This window comes from Haliotis asinina, chromosome 11, assembly GCF_037392515.1.
Source record: "Haliotis asinina isolate JCU_RB_2024 chromosome 11, JCU_Hal_asi_v2, whole genome shotgun sequence".
In the NCBI taxonomy this organism is placed as follows: Eukaryota; Metazoa; Mollusca; class Gastropoda; order Lepetellida; family Haliotidae; genus Haliotis; species Haliotis asinina.
In genome coordinates this window covers 40,678,622-40,706,597 of record NC_090290.1, presented here as the reverse complement: position 1 = coordinate 40,706,597, position 27,976 = coordinate 40,678,622, and the positions used below count along the sequence as shown (strand labels likewise).

At 40.2% G+C, this 27,976-nt stretch overlaps 1 protein-coding gene across 1 annotated transcript in view; it reads left to right on the top strand.

The window, feature by feature from the left end:
- The first annotated feature begins 202 nt into the window (after positions 1–202).
- The window catches only part of LOC137255990 (uncharacterized), a 44,136-nt gene continuing 16,362 nt past the window's right edge, over positions 203–27,976 (top strand). Inside the window, exon 1 of the mRNA XM_067793626.1 lies at positions 203–1,054. Coding sequence (XP_067649727.1) covers positions 991–1,054 — 64 coding nt within the window. The 5' untranslated portion in view covers positions 203–990. The remainder of the gene's footprint in view (positions 1,055–27,976) is intronic.

The window sequence follows — 27,976 nt, the reverse complement described above, 5'->3', positions numbered from 1 at the left end:
ATGACACTGCCCTCTGCCCAAATGACAAGTCATCCGACATTCTCCAACCCAAGCAACCCCTATGGTCTTCTTATAGGCTGTTAATATTCCTCGCGATATGAATGGTTGATTACCCTCCAATGGCCAGACCATGTTTTCGCCACTAACTATCTCATTCCTTCAATGCGTCTGGTCTTCAGGCCTGTTCTGTACATCGGCAATCAGTCGATCAACTGCCCGAAGACGAACGTGGCTGTGTTATTCAGGTCGGCGCGAGATTACCGTTAGAGGGGCTGTTGACGGAAAAAGACATTAAAGACAATTGCGGCCGTAGGTGAACTGAAAGAGCTTAGATACCTGTTTGTCCATCTTGACCAGGGGCTGGACTGTCCGAAATAGAAGAGGATGTTTTCTCGGCTCAGTGGAGGTTTGGGAATATAATGAAGCGGGCGTTGTGACTCGCGGACCGCCCTCACTGATGCTGCGACAAAGGAGTATTGTAAATATATTGACACTTACAGAAGTACAGAGGTTGAGGTTCGGCATCAAGTAACTTTACTCTAAACGTCCTCAAGGATTGTGTTGTATTATTTATATCAGTGTTCCGGGTGTCCACCCAGGAAGGAAGTTTGTGTTGATTTATAAATCTATATGTACCTAGAACTATTTGATTACCTTCACCTGGAAACTTGATAACAACAGTGTTGTAGACGAGATGCGGGTCAATGAAGTCCTTCGGGGAGGAGATCGATGAGCCTGCATTCATCTGTGTATTTACTCAGCGTCGGGACACGATGTATTCTTCACCAACCCTGGGGCACACGCCACGCCTTATCTAACGTGCCAGGTGTTGGAGATAAAATACAAGCTTCATCAGACAGTAGCTCTTTGATGTGCGTTGACACACAATTGTTGGCAGGACACAGATAGTCAATAGTGCATGTCATTGCAAACTCCGCAGCAAACTCGTAACGGATATCTGGAATAGTGTTCATGGATACGGGATGAACCATGAAGACAGTGTCAGGAGTTGACTGGATATTTGTTACTTTCATCATTACAGGGGTTTTGGCAGGTGAGTGTTTAGAAATATTTGCACACGATATAAACACCATGGAGAATGTACGGAAGTGCACCAGGTGTTGTTTATCACTTTCAGAAGTGTACTAAATAGTGCATAAGCTGTTGGAGAAAATAAAGTACACACCACTGAGGGTAGTTGCTATCAATCAAACAAACATACACTGGTTATGTTGTTGCATTTGAATATGGTTATGTGTCGAGTGTGTGTGCATTGTTTTTCATTCTATAACTTTTTTTATAATGTCTGTAATTTGGATCCATCAAAATTCCACAGGTATAGTTTTCTCCGGCAGTGTATCAAGCTTCTGTGAGTGTGTGTGTGTGTGTGTGTGTCTGTGCGTGTGTGTGAGTGTGTATGTGTGTGTGTGAGAGAGAGAGAGTGAGTGTGTGAGTGAGTGTGAGAGTGTGTGTGTCTCTGTGTGATTGGGTGCATGCTTAAAAACGAAAATAGGCGGAAGTAAAGAACAAATGTTCATTATCTATGTCAGATAGAACAATTTCTCTCAGACGTTGATTGAACTGTTCTGACAGGGTTTACACATGAAAGATTGGAACAGTTGTTATAAACAAGATACCGCATGTGTGTTCTCCAACGCTAATGATGGATATAATTAGAGCGTAATCATGAAGTTATCTTTTCTTGTATCATACAGATTTTTTAACAACATAAAGTTCATATTGCATCATGCATTAAATGCCATTTGAAAAGACAAACATCAAATTGCATTGAAAACACAGGTATCAAACATCATTTGTCACGACAGGTATCAAACACCAGTTAAGCAGAACGCACGTGTCGCTTAACCAATCTCATTTGGAAATGAGTTCTGACTCCTTCGGTGCTAAGGGATGGATTCTTAAAGAAGCGTCTATCTCTCTTCTTGTATTGCCGAGTCTAATTATGACATTTTACTGCGTTATAAGTATAAAAGTGTAAATATTCCTTTTTTCAAGTTAATTTTCAAGGGAATGGAACATTTTGTATTGTTAAACCTCTGTGACACAGGACAATACTCATAGATGGGTTCGAACCCAACCCACCAATAGAGCCATTATATTTGTTATGATTGATTTCATATGTTTTCCCCGTTGGGCCGTTTCGTTCACCCTCTAAATATGTTAAGAGATCTTGCACGCCGATATTGATCTTGAGAGCGCCGAAATCATACACTTGTTTTTATTGATCAAAATTAACTCGATACTATATAACATTATATTCATTCACATATGAAGCACGAAATTATCTTTAAAACTTACAAAAAGTGTATGAAAATGTCTCACTCTTGAGACCCTTTAAAACAGCTTTAGGAAAGGTCAAGGAGAAAATATTTTAGTTTTTTATCAGCCAACTCAAAGGAATTCTAAGCTCATTATTTGAAAAAAATGAGTTTAATGGCGTTATCTTATTGCACAGACAGAAACATATTCGCCCGAGAGCGATTGCCTTCATTTACGTGTCCCGTGGTAACCTAGTGTATTACAATTGATTTCTACTGATTAATCTTGCTAAGGGCTTAGTTGTTTTCATAACCAGCCCATATTGAGCATGATATTAATGCCAAATGATGTTCAATCAGCAAACTAAATACAATCAATGCCCTGGAAACGTCCGCAAAGGCCAATTAGAGAAAGCTTTAGTGACGTGAATGTGCTGATGCTGGGATTATTAGGAGAACTCGCCAGACAGTCTAGTGATAAAAGTCAGATGATGCTGTGCGATTAATAATGCATACAGTTTGATCTTATGTACACACTGATGTTCTTGGCATAACAACTGTATGTATTAAATGTTGGTGACCTTTGATGTATGTGTAGGTGCAGCCAAAACCATTCACTTAACGCTACGAAGTCTTTGGGCTTCATGGGCGAAAAAACAACACCCTGTTTACATGAAGCTCACGTATTTCCCGTTGCAGGTTATACGCTGAGTGTTTGTTTGTATACTGAACATGGTTGGTGTTCATTGTTTGTTGTTGTTTTGTTCATAAATCTTGAGTCGTCATATAGCTGGAGTATTGCTTAGTGCGGCGTAAAACTAAACTCACTCATTCATACCTGTTGCATAGTCGTTCTTGGCTGGTTGCTACCAACAGACACTGACTTTGGTTGTACGATGTACTCAATGTCGTTGTTCGTCGATAGGAACTGTGAACATAGCTGATGTTCCATACATACTCATACACTCAGTTGATGTTGGTCTTAGAATGACAGTTTATAGAAGTCGATGTTTCTTCGACGGTCCTTTTATACAAAGCTGATGTTCTTAAAGTAACAATATGTAGGGTCCGTTGCTCGAAGATAAAACTAATATACTGAGATGATGTTCTTCGATGGACGAAAAATACCTAGTCAACGGTCTTAAATAGACGCTACGTATGTCGTCGATGTTCTTGCTTGGAGACAGATGCAGGCGCGGTTCTTCATGAGACACTGAACACGCCGTTCTTGACTTGATGCAGATCAACAACGGCTGTGTTGCCTGACACAGCAGCAAAAGATATTAAGTTGATGAAGGAATCAAACTGTGGCGACTAACTTTCAAACCAGACCTTTCGAAAATGATTCCGTGGTATTTTAGGATAGTTTATTGATAGTTTGATATGTTAATATAACATGGGTTGTTAGGGTGTTCTTGGCTGTGCTGTTGTGAATAGCCACAACACATCCGGCAGGTTGGTGTGGACTGTTTGTCAATTGTGCAGCTCATGCACTCTGCCTCCAGCCCTTAAAGGGAGTAGCTTCACAGCACTCCTCGTCTTTAGTCCAGTTTTTCGCATGAGTTGAGGACATTTATTTCAGCTGCTTGAGTCCTGGTATTCCAGGCCAAGAATACTGGACAAAAATAGTTAATAGTTAAATATGTAACTCTTGAAATTATGAATAATGATGAATTCATTCTTTGACAACCTGATGAAATACCAGTCATACAAATCTCAATATCCTTATCTTATTTTGTACAGGATAGACAGGATTTTGTTTACACAGGACATTAAAATATTTATTTGTTTGGGAGATAGGCTCTGAAATCAGAGCCATGTCTTGTTAGGGTTTCGGGTTAGGCTAAATTGTTAGGAATAGGTTAGGCTAGGTTGTTGGAGATTAGGTTAGGATGTTAGGCTGCGATACGTTTTTACCAGCAAAGGTCTGATTCATAGAACCTACTTCAAGCTGGCTACTTTAACATCATAAAGTACACAACGCAAGGTCCTACACCATACAACAGCCAACTTCTGTTGTCACTGGGCAGAGAATCCTATTACAATATCATAAGCAAATTGCTACCTCTAGTGTAATAAGCATCTTCAAATAAAAAATAATAATAATTTTTGCTATGAATATATGTATGCCAATATAAATATACAACTCATGATGGTCTTGAATGGTACTGACACTTAATGTAGTTAGGAACAACAAATGATTTATGATCGCATTACTTCATGTTTGATGGATATATACGTTGATAAACAGGTACAGAGGAATACTAGAAAGTGAAGAAATCCACATCACAAGTAAATTAATGTAACGTCGTTCTTTGCTCCCTTCTATATGGCTACACGAGACAAAATTAACTGAATAACAAAATAACATTTTTTGTGATATTCGATATGGAAGCGACATATTGTTATCAGTGATCAAGTGACAGGGTTCGTGTATCACGATCGACTAATCAATTAATCGCACAGTTGGTACCCTAAATGACATTTTAATGAGGGTAAAGATAAATATGTTCTAGTATTACTGAAGTAAACTTGTAAAAATGAATAATTCAAGCACTATTAACTCTTTTAGTGCGCATGTGTATATATTAAAAATAGAACACGTCAATGCCAGACAATAACCTGTCTCAGTTTCAAGAGGAAATAGTATATTTGGCATAAAATAATAATTAAAAAAATAATGGATGACTGAAGAACGGATACCAGGTATTATTATTGAGACCTTAGAAACGTTGCCCAAGGGACCAATATCATATACGTCATAACAATTAATAAACTCTAGAATAAATAGTTTAAGATAAGATTAAAGCTTCGTTAGCAATTGTGTTCGTGGTCATGAAAAAACACAGCAAACCACATCCAACGTGTTTTTTAAACATGTGACAGATTAATGTTTCTTTTGCAGCCATCTTGCCACAATAGCTTGATCACCATGCTCCCATCAAACAACTCTTTACTTCTCTGCCAGAATGCGTCTTCATCAGGAAGGCATTAGCAGGAAGATCCGATGTGGATTCTTTAGAATCTTGAATAATGTCCAGCTTTGACCCAAAGCAATTTGTCAGCAAGGGCGTACGGAAGCCATGATTTCACCCAAATGGGCTTTTAGGGACTTGATCAAATACCATTTTAAGATCTCTCTAATAATGAAGGCTTGGTCCCAGAAGGCGAGTAAATAACAGCGCGTAAAACCAACACACTGGAGTCGAAGAGACCTTAGTAAGTAATCCATCTTAGTCCCCTGCTGTTTGATTACATGTTATAGGTTACAAGTTACATTGTTAAGGGTTTAAGGCATTGTTTGAATGGTGATGTTCACTTTGATACAATGATGGTCTTTTGGACACATTGCTCTATACTTTGACACATTCCTGCACATTTTCACACATTGCTGCATGGTTCTACTCATTACTGTATATTTTGACTCCTTGCTGTACCGTTTGACTCATTGCTGTACAGTTTAACACATTGCTGTTCACTTTGACACGTTACTATGCACTTTGACAAACTGTTGTACACTTTGATATATTGCTGTACACTTTGACACATTGTACGACACTTTGACACATTGCTTTTCACTTTTTTCACATTGCTGCCCACTTTCACACAGTGTTGCATAGTCTGACTCATTCATGTACAGTTTAACACATTGTTCTGCACTTTGACACATTGTTGTACACTTTGACACATTTTTATTCACTTTGACATATTGCTATCCGTCTTGATACATTGTTGTACACTTTGGCACATTTCTGTTCAATTTGAGACATTCTTGTACACCTTGCCACAATTGCTGTGCACACTGATATATTGATGTGCATTTTGACACAATGGTGTACACTTTGACATATTGTTGTATACTTTGGCACAGTGGTGTACACTTTGACACAATGCTGCACACTTTGACTCATTGCTGTATATTGTGACACATTGCTGTACACTTTGAAGCAATGGTGTACACTTTGACACGCTGCTACATATTTGACAAACTGTACACTTTGACATATTGCTGTACAATTTGACACACTACTGTGCATTTTGAAAACATGCTGTACACATTGACTCATTGCTGTACGCTTTGCCACATTGCTGCACTCTTTGACACAATACTGTACACTTACGAACTCACATTCTTTTGAACACTCTAGTGTGTTCAATCATGTGCATTGGGCGGTGGGGTAGCCGAAGACCCGGATTCTATTCACCACATGAGTACAATGTGAGAAGCCCAATCCTGATGTCCCAAGAAGTGATATTGCTGCTACATATATTACTAAAAGCGTCGTAAAATAAAAAATCACTCAATCACTCATTAATTATGTGTATAAATGCGTGCGAAAACTATATGAGAGGGATATATATTGTTTACATAGTACATTGTATATGTTTGTGTTTGTTTGCGACATAATTGCAGACCACCAACATACATCATAAATGAAGATTAAACCCAGTCCTTCACCATGAAACAAACGCAAAATTACCACGTCACCCATCATCGAATTATTATTATGAAGGAGAGGCGTTGACGCCCTGATCACCAGCAATCCTGGAATCAATAGAGAGAATCTAATTTGGGCTTCCAAATATGGATCAGTAGGTGCCCAATAGATCTCGAACCAAGATCTTCCGGTTTCCAATACCAGACCTAACAGGAAACCAGTATCAATTTTTATCCGAGTTTCAATGGTCATGTAAGAAAAGTAAAGGAGGATTGCACACCTCCATCCCATCCATTCCCCACCCACCCTCATCCACTCTGTGGATCCGCCTATGTCTCCAACCCATACTTTAGATTATATCGAACAGAACCACCTTCGTTATGCTCAGGCTCTTTGAACCTGGTGACAGTTCATCGTACATCCATGGATGTGTCAAATACATTGATAATACTGTCACGGATCGGCCTTCAGCAAAGTGCAACAACATAAACCTTTATCCTATCATGAATAGTCATATCGATGAGGATACTTTCCGATAAAATTGCAATTATGTAAATGATCACCTAAAGGAACTACATTTAAGCGCCATAAAGCGATACAGTATCCATGTGATCGATAAGCTATTGACGAACTCTGTATAATTTTAGAAACATGTTTCCTTCTCGTCGGGGAGTCTGTGGACATATAAAACGCCAAATAATTCTACATTGCACAGGAAACGGTAGCTATATTTATTCGCGACTTCTAAAACTGTTTATGTAAAGAAATAATATCTCAGATATCGATTATTTTGAGAATTACAACATAAATGTAACGATAATAGTAGTCTCGTGAGTTTCCGAATCGCAACCTATCATACTTTAGGAATGATAAATACATATTATACTCGCTAAAGGCTCGTATAATATAGATTTTATTCATTTGGTATTTACAATATAGAAACACGAACAATAAGATATGAGATACACGATATCCTTTCAATGAATCATTTCAATAACTGCATCTCTGTAATGCATTAGCACTAGATCCATCTACATCACTTGGCGTGGGAAGTTGTACATTGTTGGCGGAAACGAGTTTGGTAAAATCTTTGTATATGATGGAAATGGTATATTCACAAAGAGTACGACATCCCTGCTTACCCGGCGGTACAAACGCACGTTTATATACACTTCAGTAGGGGAACTCTACTGTCAATGTACGATTGTTGGAATTGGGAGATATATGGGATTGAATCAATGTTGCTACAATAATAATGGATGTTTTGAGAATGTATCAATACATGGATTCACTGAAAGCAAAACTGTTCGTTCAGTTATCCCCCTTGTGAGGTGACTGGAGTATGACATGAAAATTTCAGGTTTACAATTTTCAGTCAGTAGTGTGTGATTTGACCCTGAAAACCCTGACCATGCACAGTTGCAAGAAAATTATCGGAAAGAATGGTCTGTACTGATTTATCGACCTGCCTGAGAAACGTCAAGATTCATAATGACACCCAATGTACGTGCAGGAGGTTTCCACATTGTGCACGTGGTTCCCATGTATTGTGTTTGCGTGTGGTGATAACGTGAAATGATGCACAAGATGAATATCATTGCATCATTCCTCAGTGGGTTTCTTTCTACCAGACTTCAAATTTCAGGTTCCCCTACTTTTTTCAAGAGTATATTTGCTAAAAACGATCTATCTTTAAGGAAGACATGACCGATGAGAACTGTTTTCGTCTATAGAGTATTGTAGACGGGAAATGCATTAGGTATTAGGTCCTTACATCCTTGTGTCTGTTAATACCTCATAAATGAGGTATGTATTCATCACGTCGTAGACCCAGTTTATGTCTCTCTACAAGGAAAAGGTCGGGGCATTAAGGAAATGGATTTATTTGTTTTACTCTACCCAGCCTAGCAAGTACTCAATGCTTTCTCTTTCCTCAGAGCTTAAATGACAATGTACTACCTATATTCTAAAGAACACCAGACATCGTCGATATCTTACGCCAGCCTATTACTTAAGTGCCCGTCGGCTAGACATGTAACAACACGTGTGTGAGATAATGATACAGAAAGATGAAAGACACTTCAAACGCAAGCTTGCACACCTGCGGTCTTCATACTTTTTATTAGGTTGAAAAATAGAACAAGAGTTTAGTGTTATGGCATATGTGGAGGTTATTTTATTTTACCGCAGCTACAAATAGTACGTCAGTAATACGGCGGCCTAGTCATAAAATGAACAACATAATATTCCGTGTCACCTTGTGTTTGATAGTGTAATACGGATGTGATGGTTAAGGTGAATATGGACTTTTGTAAATTCGATTTTTATATGATTCCAGAAAGTATAGGACTTTGCTGCTATGTCATGGTATGTAACAATTTGCGCATATATCTTTAAGAATATGCCAAGCAAATCTGGAATTTTTTGAAGAAAATCAGAGGTTAATGATAAATCGGAATTTCTTCGTCATTTCGATGTGCTTTTGATACGGTTGGAGTGAAATGGTATTTCAAGTTAATCGAGTATTTATTGCGGATTTGCTATTCTTCTATCCCCCGGACCTTAGAGACTTAATCAAACAGGTTCGATAGTAAAGTCTGGACAGTTTTAGTAAATCTAGATTTCCCCAACTTCATAGATCGGTTTGGGCTCTGTTTGGAATTTAGATTTTTTAGATATATTATATTTTCCCTAAGGTGGCTATTTGTCAGTCTCGTATAGTTATACTGCCGGGCCTTCTGCCGATTTTCAGTGCTAACCCACAAACATATAATACCTCCCACTTGACCTGTCCACGTTTAAACTCCTCACTGCCATGAGTCAGGGACGGTAACAACATGCCACCGGTTTCTCAGAGGATTCAGCCATCGACTTTACGCACTCCGATCCGATGCATTATGGATAAGGGTGACACCTCTAAATGTGCACAGTAAGATTGCAAATACAAACGCAAATACTGTCCTTTCGAAGTTAACCTAAAACCATGTGCACATGCAGAACATCTGCGGCAAAGTACAATTGTTGCGTGAGATGTTAATACATGGAATATTAGGAATAGCACATCCATCCGTTTATCTAAACATGTAATCATCCTTCTTTGAGGAGGATAGAATTTGTCTTGCTCATTTTGTTTCGTTTGCTCTAAATAGATTCGAAACTGTTTCATAGATCGTCAATTGCTAACATATAATTATAAGTTCCATGAAGGTCGGAAGCATTATTTCAATATTTTATATATCAAGTCATATCATTTCGAAATTTATCGACAAGGGAAGATTACAACTGGTCTTCAACAACCCATGCTTGTCGTACGATGCGACTGCAGGATCGGGTGACTAGGATCGCTGACTTGGTTGACAAACTGCGCAGACCGATGCTCATACTGTTGATCTCTGGCTTGTCTGGTTGAGACTCGATAATTCAGTGACTGCCACCATATAGCTGTTTTAGTGCTGAGTTCGGCATAAAATTAAACTCACCTTTTCAATCGAAATTCATGCATACGAATAAACGGACTGTTCAACTGCCCCAGTCGTTCTCAGTAGAGTTTAGCCCTGTGACGAACATTACCTATAACGAACAACAATTAGTTGTACCTTTGCGTTTGTTATAGCCGCACGTCACTGGAATTCGAGACATGTGGGTTTTATACAGTGTGGAACATGCGGACGCTGTCTTGTTAAAACAAACCGAACTGTGTCAATACCCCGTGGGGTTACAATGACAAGTAGTCTTGGTGCTGAATCGGTCTGACGATGTGGAGTCGACGATTTCGACTGGCAATGTGGTGTTGGGTGTAGAGGCTTGTGGTAGTAATTGAGTCCTAGACATTTTAGATATTGAGCGTTTTTGTGAATAATTATCTCAGTGTAAAACCAATTGTTCACTTACTCGTGAGACTGTGTGGAAGAGTAGATCTATCGCCGTGATAGCCAGAAGTCGTAGTACAGCATGGACGTTGATTGAGGGATGTTCTGAGGTTTCCTCGAGCGACCTGCACTTCTAGTAATCCGTGGCACCTTTCACGAAGCAAACTGTACGAAGGTTAACTTCAACTAACATTCTTTAGACATTGCACTAAGATTACCTTAGGCTGCATTAAAAATATATAAATGTTTCTCGCTATTTTTCAAAAGTGACGAGAGAGGTAGTATTTGTTGATTAAAGGTTTGATAGGAAAGCAAATGACGCGAGAGGAACACGTTTTTATTTTTGTTCTTTCAGAAATACAACTTTGGAATCATGTGTTAATTAGTAGTAGATTGAGTCACGCTCGTTCTTATAGACACGTATTCTTATAGTGGACAAATGGGATATCGGGACGTGGCTAAATCCAAACGATTTAAATGGCAATGTAAATTGTTACGCTCACAAATAAAAGTGACGCGTCAATGGACACATTTCACTTTTACATTTTCACATTTTACTTCATTTTGCCTTATTGCTCTGTGACGGAAAGACTTGGAAAGGACTGATCCATGTGTGTATGTTAGGTAACGATTCACGGTGTGAATGTTATAAATAGTGGGGCTGGTGGCGGGTGTATTCTTTTGTTTTCGGTGCGGATGTGGCAACGGGTGATGGTTGCTGTTGTGATGGCTGTTGTTGTCGGCGTGGATGTGCACACCGGCTGTTGGCTGCTGTTTTGATCGCTGCTGTTGTTCCTGTGGTTGTGGCAAATTATGTTTGATATGGTTGTTTATGGTTGTTTGTGGTTGTTTCTCTTGCACGTGTGGAAGTTGTAATGTGTGTTGTTTGCGGATGTTGTAGGTTTGAATGCGGTAATGGCGTTTTGTTGTTCGGACTTTTGTTGTTTCGTCTTTGTGCTTGCGTGTGGAAGGATGTTTGTTCTGATTGTCTGTGGTTGTTTCTATTGTTGATGTGGAAGTGATAATGGATGATGTTTGGTTGTTGTAGGTCTGGGTGTGATAACGTCTGTTGGTTGCTGGTTCAGTTGTTCAGGTTGTAGCTTTTGAAGTGGTAGTGAGTACTGGCTAGGGCTGTTGTTTGGATTGTTGGTGATGGTGTGTGGTAATGCATGTATGTTGTGGTTGTTTCTTGTTTTTAGGATGTAGTAACATTGACGGTTGTGATATGTGTTGCGGTAGGCTCGGATGGTGTTTTAGGTTTGGATGTTGTAACAGCGACTGGTTGTTGGTATCTTTGTGGTTGTCAGTGTGGAACTGGTTATTGGTGTGGACAAAAAAGTTTTCTGGACATTTTACAGGACTTATGTGTTCATATAAATGGGATTTATTGAAATGTAGGCGTCACGATTACCTTAGCGCAAAGGCAGCTTTGAGTCAGTGGTCCCTGACGGGTTTCAAACCCAATAACTCGATCCCAAAATTATGTCACAAACAATTAGTCTCCATTGTCGTAACGTTATACACCCTTTCATTGGCATTTCCAAATAAGGTTTAGTTGGCTCTTCAAACAGTTTGTTTTTTTTCTGGTCGCATTCTCACAAGTCATTTAAGAACGCACTCCACCTCACACTCAGACCACAAATGTACCAACTCTCATGACCGTAACTCCTGATAAGAACTTCTGAAGAACGGAATGACCTTCATACCAGACTATTCTCCAACGAGAATATCAGTTCTGTATGTCCAATCAAATGAAAATACAATACTTCCATGTGCAGGCAAGTTTTATATGTCCCTGACATGTAATTCCTTGCCAACATTGAACATGTTCGTCTCAGACTATGAGATAACCTACTCACGCGTCCGCCGAGACCAGGCTAATCTATTGTATACCACTTGAAATATATCAAAACATTCTCTCGTGTATAGGCATACAATCCAGTTTGGAACATCAATCAATTTTTTGCTACATCTGCTCAGTTTCAGAAGGATGATAATATCTGAGTACACTGAAGCCCATTATCCGATACGGCGTGTGTGGCAGTTCATTGTGTCATTCAGCGTCTTTTGAGTGGGTGTTTTTGTGTTGAACCCTGTTCCAGACAAAACATGTTTGGGCAGTGTGTCATATACAAGGAATACCAAAATTATTAAAGTACAAAACAATCGTAAATATTACATGTATATATACATGAACATGATCTCCTACGTTTTAAAAATATCGATGCAAGTTTTGGCAGCAACATATCACAGGCATTGATAATATAAAATCCACATTGTCAGTATCCTGGCGTACAGGGAAGCTATCCACCAGTGTTTCACTTATGTGAGATAGTAGCTGGTATCTGATGTCTGCAAACTTGGACAGTGTAGGAATGCATGGGACAGTGTAGGAATACATGACTCTCTTTTACAGAGGTGGTGCATATAAAACATGCTCTCTGCTCCAGTGGTGTATATATGTTTGTATAAATAGGCAAACCTCTTGCGACTCACTTTGGGGAAGGTTCGTCGTACTGCTAAAATCGTGTTCTGGTCGCGTTTTGGAATATCATAATCACTGTGTAGCCGCTTTGTGTAACAATAAAAAAGCTTACCCGTCGCGTTGTTTGTGTAGGTCTTATGAAATCGCTGCCTGGTCACGTTGTATACGCAGACCTGGCAAAATCACGATCAAGTCCCGTTGTGTACGCAGGTCTGACAAAATTAAGGACTGGTCACGTTGTATACGCAAATCTGGCAAAAATCATGGTCTTGTTATTGTATTTGCAGGTCTGACAAAATCACGATCTGGTCACCCAGTGTACACAGGTCTGACAAAACCAAGGACTGGCCACGTTGTATACGCACATGTGCCAAAATAAGATCTGGTCACGTTGTATACCTAGGTCTGACAAAATCAAGGACCGGTCATGATGTATACGCAGATCTGACAAAATCATGGTCTTGTCACAGTGACTGTATTTGCAGGTCTGACAAAACCAAGGACTGGTCACGTTGTATACGCAGGCCTGACAAAATCAATATCTACTCACGTTGTATACCCAGGTCTGACAAAAGCAAGGACTCGTCACGTTTTGTACGCGGGTCTGACAAAATTAATGTCTGGTCATGTTGTATGCACAAGTCATGATCAAGGTCTGGTTACCTTGTGTACGTAGGTCTGACAAAATCAAGGTTCGAGGTTTTAAACGCTTGGACATGCATCGCAGAATGAACGGACATCGGTATCACACTCAGATTTAGTAGACAGTCTGACTTAGTTGGACAAATTTCTAAAGACGTTTGTACGTTCTTAAAACGCAGGTGAGTTAAAAGTTCATCTGTTTCGAATTGTCAAACTCAGTTTGAGATTTCAGTGGAAACTTAAGTTTGTTTCAAGAAATCGGAGCCTGGTCGCGTAAAGAACTGGTAAAATCGCGCCGTGATCGCATTAACGCCGCGTTCGAATTGTTCAACGTACCTGGTACTTCTCCAAGGGTTCTTCTCTCGGTCCTGGTCGATTTCCTTACGTCTACATTATGTTTTACCTGATGTCTCGAACTAGATGTGCCGAATTCTCGGTCATGTCGAACCCACTGTAGGGTACCCAAATGCCCTTGCAAGTACAAATTTACCCCTTTGTCTCGAACTGGCAAAGAAGGCTGTAGGTTGTAGCATATAGTTAGCGTATAAATGTATTCTTTAGAACAGTGCATCAATGATTTTCATGTGGAGTGTTTTGATCATCTTCGTATATGAAAATGAAACCCATCTTATTCAGAAACGAACCTTAGAGTGATTGGAAACATCACTTTATTTCACTGAATGTTAAACAAACACATTTTCATCCAGATATCAAGACGCTCACCATGAAATTATAAAACTGCAAAACAATCCATCTGTTTCCTCCCACACAGAATCGTTCCATTTCAAAGCGTCCGGTTATATTCGATCCAGACTGAAAAGTTTCACAGGCAGTACAGTTCATGTTGAATGTCCGGAGGGGGACTGTCATTAACCGTTCATTGTGTATACAGGACTCCCTCGATAGAGAGAACCCAATTGTCGCTGCAACTCACATGGAATAAACAATAGTGTCTTGGAATAGCTTTCCCCTCTCTCGCAGAGCGAGAGACACACCTCGGGCACTGATCCACAACAAACACACTGATTATCATCGACATGAAAATGGAGAAAGGATGTAGCCGGTGTTAAATTAGTTTTGTGGACTAAAACCCCGCTTTGTGCGATGGATGGTGATATTTAACGATAATTCGTTTACTGAGTTAAGATGAAAGTCTAGTCAGTGGTTGCAAAGTGCAATAGGATTTCGGTTGGTTTGGTAGTTTGTTGTAACTAGGAGGGATATTCAAGTTCGAACCAATATCTACCTCTTAATGGTATTGGGTCTGTGCTGTAGTCAACGACTCATCTGTGTTCTGATTCACTTCATTGTACACAATATGTAATCATGGGGCACATTCAGATGGGTCCGTTAATGCAGTTTCTGGCATGCGTTGAATGCGATGTGATCTATTGGATGTTCCTAATCTAATACAGACTGATAGGACACAATGGTCTGTGGGACGTTGCTGATGTGATACAGACTGATCTGACCCTGTGGTCTGTGGGACGTTGCTGATGTGATACAGACCGATCTGACCCTATGGTCTGTGGTATCTTGCTGATGTGATACAGACTGATCTGACCCTATGGTCTGTGGGATCTTGCTGATGTGATACGGTCTGATCTGACCCTATGGTCTGTGGGATCTTGCTGATATGATACAGACTGATCTGACCCTATGGTCTGTGGGATCTTGCTGATGTGATACGGTCTGATCTGACCCTATGGTCTATGTGACGTTGCTGATGTGATACGGTCTGATCTGACCCTATGGTCTATGTGACGTTGCTGATGTGATACAGACTGATCTGACCCTATGGTCTGTGGGATCTTGCTGATGTGATACAGACTGATCTGACCCTATGGTCTGTGGGATCTTGCTGATGTGATACAGTCTGATCTGACCCTATGGTCTGTGGGATCTTGCTGATGTGATACAGACTGATCTGACCCTATGGTCTGTGGGATCTTGCTGATGTGATACAGACTGATCTGACCCTATGGTCTGTGGGACGTTGCTGATGTGATACAGACCGATCTGACCCTGTGTTCTGTGGGACGTTTCTGATGTGATACAGACTGATCTGATCCTATGGTCTGTGGGATCTTGCTGATGTGATACAGACTGATCTGACCCTATGGTCTGTGGGATCTTGCTGATGTGATACAGTCTGATCTGACCCTATGGTCTGTGGGATCTTGCTGATGTGATACAGTCTGATCTGACCCTGTGGTCTATGTGATGTTGCTAATATAATACAGACTGATTTTACACAATGGTCTATGTGATGTTGCTGATGTAATACAATCTGATCCGACCCAATGGTCTATTCGATGATAAAGATTGATCCCACAGAGTGACTGATGTGGTGTTGGTAATGTAATGTGGACGGACAGATCCGTAGACAGATCCGACCCAATGGCTTTTTGAAAGATAGAGAATGATTTTGGCCACTGCCTGACGACACACACATTTTCTGAGTGCTGACCATCCTTTATGGTCCAATGGATACCTAAGATCGACAGCTCGATCTCGCTTCAACATGCCGTCTTTGCGTGACATGTTAGACGCTGGGTAATCCAATTCTGATAAATCAAAAGCTGTTATCCATAAAGTATGTCAACATTCAACACTTCAAAATACGTGTTATTCGTGTTGGCCATTAGGAGCTATAGCAAATACTAGTCTGTGCGGAGTCACTGTTACTGAATGGGGTTAAGACGGTGGGTACGGAGCTCGCTCGTCATGTCATGGATCCTGGTTTGATTCTCCTCATGTGTACAATGTGTAGACCCCATTTCTGAAGACGCACGTGTGATATTTCTGGAATGCTACTAGAAGCGGGGAAAAAGCCATATTCACCCAATTCACAAGTCCCAAGCCCCTGTAACCTGCACAATATGTGCATGACAACTCCCATTGACCACAATACTCAGAAGTAAGCCTCAGCCTTACACCGCCAGGTAATTAAACATTTACACCGCAACACACATAGATCTCACTATACAGCGTTAATCTACACATCACATAGATCACACCATGCAGCAGTCCGTCTACACTTTACATAGATCTCACTATACAGCAGCAACTCTACACATCACATAGATCACACAATACCCACTATTCAGCAGTCTACAACTCGCAATGCCCACTCCTCAGCAGTTATTGTTGAATTTACATTGATCACAGGATACAACATTAATCCTTCGGTTCCCATTAATCACACATTTCCTTCTACCGAACACTGCAGATTGACACATAACATGAGATTACTGTAATGACCGGAATAACGCAGAAACAACCCCTGGACTCCCCCATTGCCCTGTCCGAGTAATGACAGGTCCTTCCACGCGTGTGACGAGAGTGGGTCAGGCAAGGTTTGTTTTGTGACCGTCCGCTTTCGATACTGCCCAATATAATTACCTAATTGGTATCGTATGGACACGAGGGACAACGAGCGTGCGGTTAATGACAAGAAGACAATGATTTACAAACTCCTTTGCACGACATCTTCTGAAGATGAATAATTCAGATCGATCTACTGTCTGGAAGGTGCCCCCTCTGTTCCTTGGATAATCCATGGCAAATATGGGGTGGTCACCTGGATGTTGTCCCGTGGGATGGTAATATCCGAATGCTGTGACAGACATGACGATCATCCTGCGTGTAATGAGAGCTTTGGGAAACCAGGAGAAGATTAACCTTATAAAACGTGTAAATTTATTTCTTGGCTGTTGCTTCCGAAAAATGTTTGCATGTTAGAAGAACACCTAACTGAACGGTACGATCGATATGTTATTGTTTAAAAACTACAGTATAAAAACATTTCGTTTAATTCAGATATAATCTGACGGTAAACGTTTATTCGGACAGTTCTTATACAAGGGTGAAGTAAATGTGTGTGTGTGTGTGTGTGTGTGTGTGTGTGTGTGTGTGTGTGTGTGTGTGTGTGTGTGTGTGTGTGTGTGTGTGTGTGTGTGTGTGTGTGTGTGTGTGTGTGTGTGTGTGTGTGTGTGTGTGTGTTGGGGGTAGGATAGCCAAGTAGTTAAAGCGTTCGCTCGTCTTGAGGAAGACCCGGGTTGTATTTACACTGGGTACAACGTGTGAAACCCTTTTCTGGTGTCCCACGCCGTGATGTTGCTTGAACATTGCGTTTCATTTTACAGCATTTCAGTTACATCACGACAGGTCAGCTGGATGTGTGAGGGAAGCTTGAGGCACCCCAAGCCTTAGCTGTTCAAGCACAAGCAAGTGGGTGCTGAGGTGAAACGCTCTAGCAATGATGAATGTTTCCTGCTAAAATGAAACCCACAACTGGGGTACATTTGTTGACGTAGTGCCCCACATTCTTTTTATTTTTCACACACACACACTTGCGGAATGATCTTGTGTGGGCATGTGCTTTGACACTGCCGTCAATATCACTCGTATTATCTTTGTAATATCAGTCCTAACTGATACCAGGTTAATATTATTGTTACACTGTGTTACAAATCACGGGCAATATCGTGCTTTCATGGCAGGAAATATTACAGCTGGATTACAGTAACACGCTTAATCACCATGAGATTTACCGTAATTTCAAAGCAGCGAAAGTAATCCTTTTTGAAAGCAATTCCCTTGAGCACTTATAAGCCTTTTTTCAAGTAATCGTGGATGAATTACAACCTTCTCTTGGCTGTCTCTGTGCATGCTCAAACAGATTTCAAAAGGTATGAAGGCAAACGAGCTGATATTTCGTCAGCACCAAGGTTTCTTTGATAACAGATATTACTTTCTTGTGGGGGAGAAACAACAGCAATAGCATGTGATGCTCAATCTGCGCATCGCGGTCTGCCATCAGCGTATCGCGGATTGTGTGGACCTACTTGATGAAGTCGCTGGCTGCACTGGATGAGGTCTACCTAAAGTCTCTCCTTATAATGCTTAGAGAGAAAAGGGTGGGATGAGTCATCTTAGATTAATTCTGAACTGAATTGTGAACCCAGTGGATAGATATAGGTTTCAACCACTCTTTCGTGGGCATTTTAAGTTTAACCATTTTTTTCAAAAGTTGTTTCCTATGAGACTTGGAGAAACACACACCGTATTGTCGCGATTTGGATAATCCAATAAATATTGCGCTATTGCCCAGTGCCCTCTGTTTGAGGCCAAACAGTAACTATTCAGCCTGAATTCATCACAGTTATCATCACATATGTGCGTATGCTTTCTTTTATTACGAGTTATTAATATTTTTTTGTTCGTTCAGATACATGACACAAAATATAAGGACATCACTAATGTCTGAATACAATAAACCGACAACATAAGTTCAGAAAATAGAGAGACGTTATTTATACAGAGTGAAAGAAAGTAATTATTTCATTTAAAGGGGCCGTGGGATAACCTAGTGATCGAAACATTTGCTCGTCAGGCCGAAGACCCGGGTTTGCTTCCCCACATGGGTGCAATGTGTGAAGGCCATTTTTACGTGTCCCTCGACGTGATATTGATAGACTGTTGCTAAAACGGTGTAAAACTATTTCATTAAAAGCAAAATTGAAAGAAAATGCTTTTGTCATTAGTTTAATACGTTACACGTTAATTCGGTGACACAGGTATACCTTACGGCTTGAGCTGTTATCCTACTCGGCATTCTCCAGTAGCGAACCCAAACTGGTCATCACATCTCGTGCTTCTCTTGACGACCCGGGCCAGGATTGGTCTTCAGGAACACATGCCACTCGTAAGAGTAGCGGGATCGGGGGGTCAGTATCCTTGCTTTGTTTGTATTGTATCTAATCTGCTCATGATGTCAATCACTGGATGTTCTGGTCCAGAGTAGTAGGATATTGCTGACAGTGATTCTGAACAACAGAACGAAACGACAACATGTAGTATCGACATGTAACGCCCTTAAGTGAAAGAATGTTTTCCTCAGAGGTAACACAAAAGATATCTTCAAACGATTCGTCGGATGTGTGCAGCGTGAAAGCAGTGAACAACATGTCAAAACTACTATTTGAAGCTTTAGGTATAACTTTCTCTACTTGCATCTCTAGTACTGACAAAACACAAAGGAAAACTGGTTATTTTCCCACCAGATCATGCAAGATTCCATCTCAGATCTACTTGTAAGACGCATCCCAAGGAAAAACGGCCTGAACGATTATTGATCTATAAGTCATAATTGCCTTAATGCCTTAATTGTCTTTGAGACAGGAATGCAATAGATCGATCAGCAGGTGAAGACAATCAGTTCTTATACCGAGTTTGTCCTAATATCTCCATAGTCACCAGGACGAGTCCTGAAGATGACACAGTTTACCATGAAGAGACGTGTCCTCTGTACATGCCTGCATGGCAATTTCTTCCTGCGTTTCAGGGCTCCATCACCACACCCACCATGTTGTCAGCACTGGAACGGCCATGTCGCCGTTGTTACCGAGTGAACCCGTTTCAGGCCCTTAAATGGATTTATCGTAATAATACAGACTTACGTCTGAAGTTTAATAGAATTCGTCAAGTTTCAGTTTGTAGAAGGTGATTCTACTCGAAACCTACAATGCATATTTTACAGCAGTTTTCCAGCCTGCGTAATTGAAGTGAAGAGAACAAGAAACACCTTGCATGTGGTCGTTGAGGACTCGCCTTTCAGTCATAATGGATTGTTCCTCTCTGGCATGGACGCATTATATTCCCATCATGCCAAACACTACCCAGACATAGATAAAAGTGATTATATCAAAGGCTATCTCACTGGGCAAATTGCCATCCAAGACTGTAGCGAGACGTTTTGTATCCACAAACACATGACTGATTGTTTTAACTCCCTACAGGCAATATTCCCACTGTCAGATATACGTCGTGTTATTTAATCAGAATCAGTTGAAACGTCAACTGCCTCAACTGCTTCGTACTCATTTTAGGAATGAGCTTCACTGACGTGGTACTTTGTCAACTGGGATTTGGCGTTGGGGTCAAATTGCTCACCGGTTATTCCACAGAATCCTATGTCAAGATTTGCGCCCACAGCAATGCTGTTCTCAAGACCGACGTGTTCTAGTCTGCAGTAAACAGAAGAGAACTGCTAAAAACTATTGCTAACACAAAACATATGTATGCTCATTCGTTACAAAACGGCGTAGAAATTTAAACAATGGAATCCAGTCACTGGATTTTTGTGTACATTTACAACAATAACAAATGTCAGCCTGCTGTCTGTCAGCTGTGTGTATACTGATGGAATAACATATCATCAAAATGAAATAACTTCCGGGCAAAAGAAATCACATGTAAAAGTGTGATGGCTCCTGAAACGAAGAATTCTAATGCAGTGGTGATTTACTCGATAGTTGATGTTGTCGGCGATGTGCTCGGTACAATAATTGTGTTTTCGATCTCAAGTAGCAGTTGCGATTATTTGTTTCATTTCAATGTCCAACTTTATACATTGTTTTGTCAGATTGATGTAGAATTGGATTAAATATGTAAAGGTGTATATTTACAACAATAACAAATGTCAGGCTGCTGTCTGTCAGCTGTGTGTATACTGATGGAATAACATATCATCAAAATGAAATAACTTCCGGGCAAAAGAAATCACATGTAAAAGTGTGATGGCTCCTGAAACGAAGAATTCTAATGCAGTGGTGATTTACTCGATAGTTGATGTTGTCGGCGATGTGCTCGGTACAATAATTGTGTTTTCGATCTCAAGTAGCAGTTGCGATTATTTGTTTCATTTCAATGTCCAACTTTATACATTGTTTTGTCAGATTGATGTAGAATTGGATTAAATATGTAAAGGTGTATATTTACAACAATAACAAATGTCAGGCTGCTGTCTGTCAGCTGTGTGTATACTGATGGAATAACATATCATCAAAATGAAATAACTTCCGGGCAAAAGAAATCACATGTAAAAGTGTGATGGCTCCTGAAACGAAGAATTCTAATGCAGTGGTGATTTACTCGATAGTTGATGTTGTCGGCGATGTGCTCGGTACAATAATTGTGTTTTCGATCTCAAGTAGCAGTTGCGATTATTTGTTTCATTTCAATGTCCAACTTTATACATTGTTTTGTCAGATTGATGTAGAATTGGATTAAATATGTAAAGGTGTATATTTACAACAATAACAAATGTCAGGCTGCTGTCTGTCAGCTGTGTGTATACTGATGGAATAACATATCATCAAAATGAAATAACTTCCGGGCAAAAGAAATCACATGTAAAAGTGTGATGGCTCCTGAAACGAAGAAATCTAATGCAGTGATGATTTACTCGATAGTTGATGTTGTTGGCGATGTGCTCGGTACAATAATTGTGTTTTCGATCTCAAGTAGCAGTGCCCAGATTTTGATAGCATTTGCGATTATTTGTTTCATTTCAATGTCCAACTTTATACATTGTTTTGTCAGATTGATGTAGAACTGAATTAAATATGTAAAGGTGTATGCTTTAAAACAATGAGGAACTTGTATGACAATTTCGCACAAATTACGTTTAAGTTGTCTCCGTTGTTCATCGACTTGTGATCTTTTTACATTTCTACGAAAATGGAATGGATTTTGTAATGTGCAGTCATGTCTGCTGTCGGTGCACGTTTCCACGCACCATCACTGCCGAGTTTTATGAGAAATATATTAGATTGTTGCTATAGACTAGATTGGCATGCCGCAAAGTAATCAGAAACAAGAGCACAGATTTTTTTCCAACACATGGAAGACAGTTGTACTGTTCACGGCTTCCATTTAATGCAGTCAGTGAACTCCTCCGGAGTTCACCATCAAAGGTAGTACCAATGTCTTTAGTCGCTGTTGGAGGTTGCTGTAGGTTTCAACTTCTGATTGTATAAGATATAATTTGTGGCATAGATTCGTCCGAATTGTGCATGTTCTCCGCAAGTCCATCATGACAATTATAAAAATTTTCGTCGTGGCCTTAAAGTTTGTTAACAAATTGGCATGAGATGTAGGATAACTCAGTACATGAAGCGTTCACTTGTCACGAAAACGACAATGTTCGACACACAATTTCTAATATATCCAAACTAGACATGTCACAGATCAAGATATAAATTAATTTTTTTGTTCAGCTGCATTGTATTGCGGATTTGTGATGCGCCTTTTGGTGATCTTGTCGATGTTCCTTAATTGTAGATTGCAGAGAGGTGACTCATTTACCTGTGCAGATCTATGACAACCTTGAGGTCTTTGCACATGGGATGACGGAGGTATGGTGGAAATGTTCACTCTAATGGAGTGAATATGGCACTTCCGACGCTTCTGCAATGAATCAATGAGAACTGCTTCATGTTTCTCGGCATTCAGCTGTAGCTTTTTGTTGGTCATCCAAAGTTGGATTTCATCTCAGCAATCCGGTGTTCAGGAAATGGCCATGGTAACAGCAGGAGGAATTGTGGTGGAATATTACACAGCTGAGTGTCATTAGCGTATAAATGGTGTAGAAGATCATGTTTGCAGTTCATTTTGCCAAGTGGTCTGGTGTAGAGCCTGAACAGTGTGGGTCCCCAAACCGACTCTTGTTGGGCGCCGTATATTGAAGTTGAACTGGGTGAAATTCCATTGATGACCACTTTCTGTGATCTCTCTGTTAAGTAGGACAGAATCCTACTCAGTGCCGATCCCCTGATTCCTTCTTCCGAGTTAAGACGTGTCAGAAAGTTGCTGTGATCGGTTTCGTCAAAAGCTGCACACAGATCAAGGAGAATTAGAAGAGCACCGTCACCACTGTCCACACCAAACCGTATGCCATTCAAAACTTTCAGCTAGGCAGTTTCAGTGCTCTGGCGAGGTCTGTAAGCCAACGGTAAAGGGTCATGGAGATTGTGCCTGCTGAGGTGTTCAGAAAGACGACAGCTCACAGCCTTCTCAACAAATTTTGATACAAAAGACAGATTGGAGAATGGTGTATGGTTCTTCATATTTCCTATGTCAGGACAAGGTTTCATCAATAAGGGCTCGCCTATAGTTGTCTTGAGGCCTTGAGACATAGAAACAACAGTTATCGACAGGTTGGCAATTTTGGAGATAGGAGGCAGCAGAATATCCACATTGTCGTACACGAGTTGAGTGGGGATTGGATCGAGTGCGCAGAAGGTATGTTTGACTTTCTCCAAGCGAGAAAGAATATCTTTATCACAGAAGGTCTGGAATATTGTGAGAGGGTCATTAGCAAAGGTTCTTGTAGGGACGTAGTGCATAACTTCCTTGGTCAAGCTTTGAACGGATAGTCTGAATTCTGTTGAAATAAGATGATGAATTTTCCGATATTTCAAGATCGCTTTCCCCGGATGGTAGAGATGACGCATTAGGTTTCCCCATCATACTGAAGAGGAGTCGATATAGTGCCACTGAACCTTTCGTATTTTCTTTGACTTTGTTGTTGAGATAAAATTCTAAAATTCGTGGATTATCAACGTTAGTTTATTCATGGCTGAAACATGCAGCATTATGCAATAAAGGAAGTCAACCTTGTGCTCTTATTGTCAAGTGATTGGTAAGTCATAGTTTGTACTTGATTGTAAGTGGCCAGTGAGGTAATACAGCCTGACGGGTTACCGTTCGTCCTCGACAACTATCTGCTTATTTGTTATCGAAACTCAGTTCTCAGGCTATTGTTCCGTGTAATTAGCTATGGGGCAGTTGGCAGAACGCATTGAGGTGTAATTTCGTTTTCATTAAAACACATGTAGACCGAATTTCGTTTTCGTTGCTAGTATAATATTGTTCGGTCGCCGTTTGGATGGGTTCTGCAGTGCATACCATATCATCGCGTCTGAGAGAAGTGATAGGATACCGGTTCCATTTGGAATGTGAACCAAAATATCGACTACCGATAATTACAGACCTGGATCGAGCATGACATTATTACAGCATGTTGCATGTGGACGACAGTTATATGCTACTTACATAAAAATAACATTCTTTACAAGTACAAGGTTAGATGCCAGTAAAATGCCTCATTCATTTGCAAAGTGCAAAGTTGGATTGCTATTTGTCGAAAGCGTTGGTCCTCCCAGTGGGATGGACTTCATTCTCATGCAGTATCGAAATGTTCCAAGCCGCCTTAAAGCTGCAAAATTAACACAGGAGTACTGTCCCCGCACCTATGTCATTACAAGTATCTACCACAATACCGTACTACACTACCGGATAAAAGAAAGACTACCTTTGCAAACGTATTTTTGTACTTAAATTTGGGAAGAGTTATTGAAATCAATTGCAAAATTTAACGATGATATTTTGAAAATAACAATCCGCCGAATGGCCTGTTTATTGTTTGCTTCATGTTTAGTTACCAACATGCATAGGGTATCGTTTCGTTTTGGGCAGTTCAATCTCTCATTCAGTCTTTATAAGTAGGTTAAAACTATTCCGAGTCTCCTATTTGTACTTTATAGAAGTCAGTCTTACGACGGAATACGGTTATTTATATGAAAAATACATTTATAGCAGTCAAATCAAGAGCAGTCATCTCCAACGCTAATCCATCATCTTTACGAGTGTCATTAAGGCAGTTGGGTCACACTAAGTGTTATTGAGGAGGTAGAACATGACACCTCCTGTCCAATTAGTGTGCACGGAGAAGTTAGATTCGGTCTACGGGTGTTTGATTTGTGTCTGATTAGTCGTGTTGGAGACGCAGCCGTCAGTATGTCAGGTCGTCAGGATAAATATCAAGGACAAAAAGGTTCTTGTACAGAATGAAAGTTCTCATTTGAAGGGCTTGTTACTTGGACACCGTGATTATTGAGAATACTGAAAACGACGCTTGCATTATTAAACACATGCAGTTGGAATGAAAAAAAAAACCTCTCTCAAGTGCCTGATTGTAGGGACAGGCTACTCTAGTGTAGCATTAGGCCAAGATGCAGTCTGGCGGGATAATGGCTCCCGAACTCCGACAAGTTGCGTAATTTAAAGTGCAGTCAATAAGAAGGACCTCTAATGGTATTTGGCGTCACTATGGGATTTGAACCGATTCCATGAAGGAAATGTGTCTCCAGATGACGATCCATTTTCGTATCAATTATTAATTCATCTCCTAATGCCTCAATTTGATTCACCAACAAAGATGTAGACTTGCCGCGATGAAAATTAAAACAAATGAGAAATCATTAACAGAACTTGCTTTCAAGTCGTTGTTATCACTGACAATATAAAATCCCAATACCAAAGAAGAATTTGTGTGGATTATCTATTAAAAACATTATCTAAGGAGAAATAATTATTTGTCGTGTAAGCTCATAATTGTGAAAAGAATGCTTGCGAAACTGTATAATGGTTACAATTAGTGTATTGGCATCAACAATTGTAAAGGAGAACACCAACAAATTACATCTTCATAATAGATATCTGCAAAATGTAGTCGATGATAGTATTCCGAGGTTATCATCTGTAGGCGTTTGTGAATCACTCTGTGAAATGATTTTTATGCCATGCAATCTCGAAAACGCGTACACATGCCATGCCCTGTTGGTTGTGCAGATCACAAACAGGTGCAAATACGAGTGACTTGTTGACCGACAACACACGGAAACATCCTACACAAGTGATGTCTGTTACTTTGAGACATACAGGAGTCTCACATGGTGTCCAGTTAGGCTTTTATGGATCGTACATAAAAGCGTCAAACTCAGAGTCATCACATATGATGACAGAATAGTTACTACAGTGACAGCACATTTTTGACATTGAAATCCACTTCTAACGTCCTGTCTTTGTTTTTGAGATCAATAAGCTTTTACCATTGCTTGTCAGTTGTTCACGCATGCAAACCTAAATGAAAATTTCAATTATAAAAATATGAAATCGACGTGAATACTTTTTCCGATTTGCCACTGACGTGGACGACAGCTTGACTGGATTCCCTATCGTATGACATGAGGACGTGTACTCGTTGGTCTGTTGCTCTGAGCTGTTTGCAGCACATGATGGAAAGGCAGGAAATTATTTATTATTTTCCGTCTTTTGCTTAGTACAGTTTTAATAATGTTGGTGCCCTTTGATACAAGTCCGTATGTTCTCATGACATACGACATTTAGTAATATTCCTGTAATATCACAGCGGGGAGCATCTGAACTGGGCTGCAAACACTATAGCCATCCAGGGAATCGAACGGTGGATTTTGTTGGGAAAATATCTGTCCTACCACCTCTTTGGGAAGTTGTGCAGACATTTCAAATATTACTACTTTCCCTGCAGAATCTTATTATGTGTTCTCAAGACATTTAACGATAGAATCACAATATTTACCTTCGCTGTTGTGCACTTTGTACAAAGAGTTCTCTTCATCACCTCATCATCCCATCAGCAGCTCAATTTAGAGACACATATTTCAGAGGAATTTGTCTCCTCATGAAACTTATTGTCCATGACCTGAAATAGATAGCCTTGCCAACACTACTGTCACTAATGTAACATTAATGTACTGATCCATCCACCTTGTCGATTTCATGTCTTGTTGAACATTGAGAGCTTGTGTTTGTATGGAGCCTAACTTACATGGCCTGGGTTCAGTTGTTTAATAGGTTGTGGACTGAGAGAAAGAATCAGCGACATCGTGTTGGTGAAACCGATCATCTTTACAAGACGTAGACGTGCAAGATCAGTTACAGGAGTGGAACATGACTATTCACACAAAAGCTCATTATAAAGATGGAATGTTAGATCATCTCCTGATCTCCAGAGATTGTTGAACTCCGAGAAAATCGATATTTTTTCTGTTTGATCAGGTCGGAATGTCACCCATCAGGAGAATGACAGATGGTCTTTTCAGATAAAACCCTCGTTCTTTACACCGTAGATACGATTTATTCTCTTTGTGTGGGTTCGATGTATAGACAGACAAACTGTGATATTACTGGAACATCAAGAACTGCAACAGCCTGCAAAGTTTTGCCAACAAAGCTCTTTTTGTGGATGCCCGAAACCACTTTATTTGGAAATGACGTTGACGATAAAGACATCGCCACGAAATTTGCATCTTGAATTGGACAGCCTGAGATGAAACGTCTTGACACTGGGGCTTCAGAACATGATCGTCACGACCTGCAAAGACCTCTCGACACTGAAGCGTGAAATCATCTTTTTGACATCATTCTTGTAATGGATATCTGGACATGATGTTTTCATATACATATATAAGTCTTGATGTGTCCATGACCTGAAATAGATAAACGATAGACCTCACAATAGACAGAACTTCAGTGGGTCGTCTGGATACGAATGTCCTGCTACGTTGTCAGGTAACCTGAAATGGTGTCTGG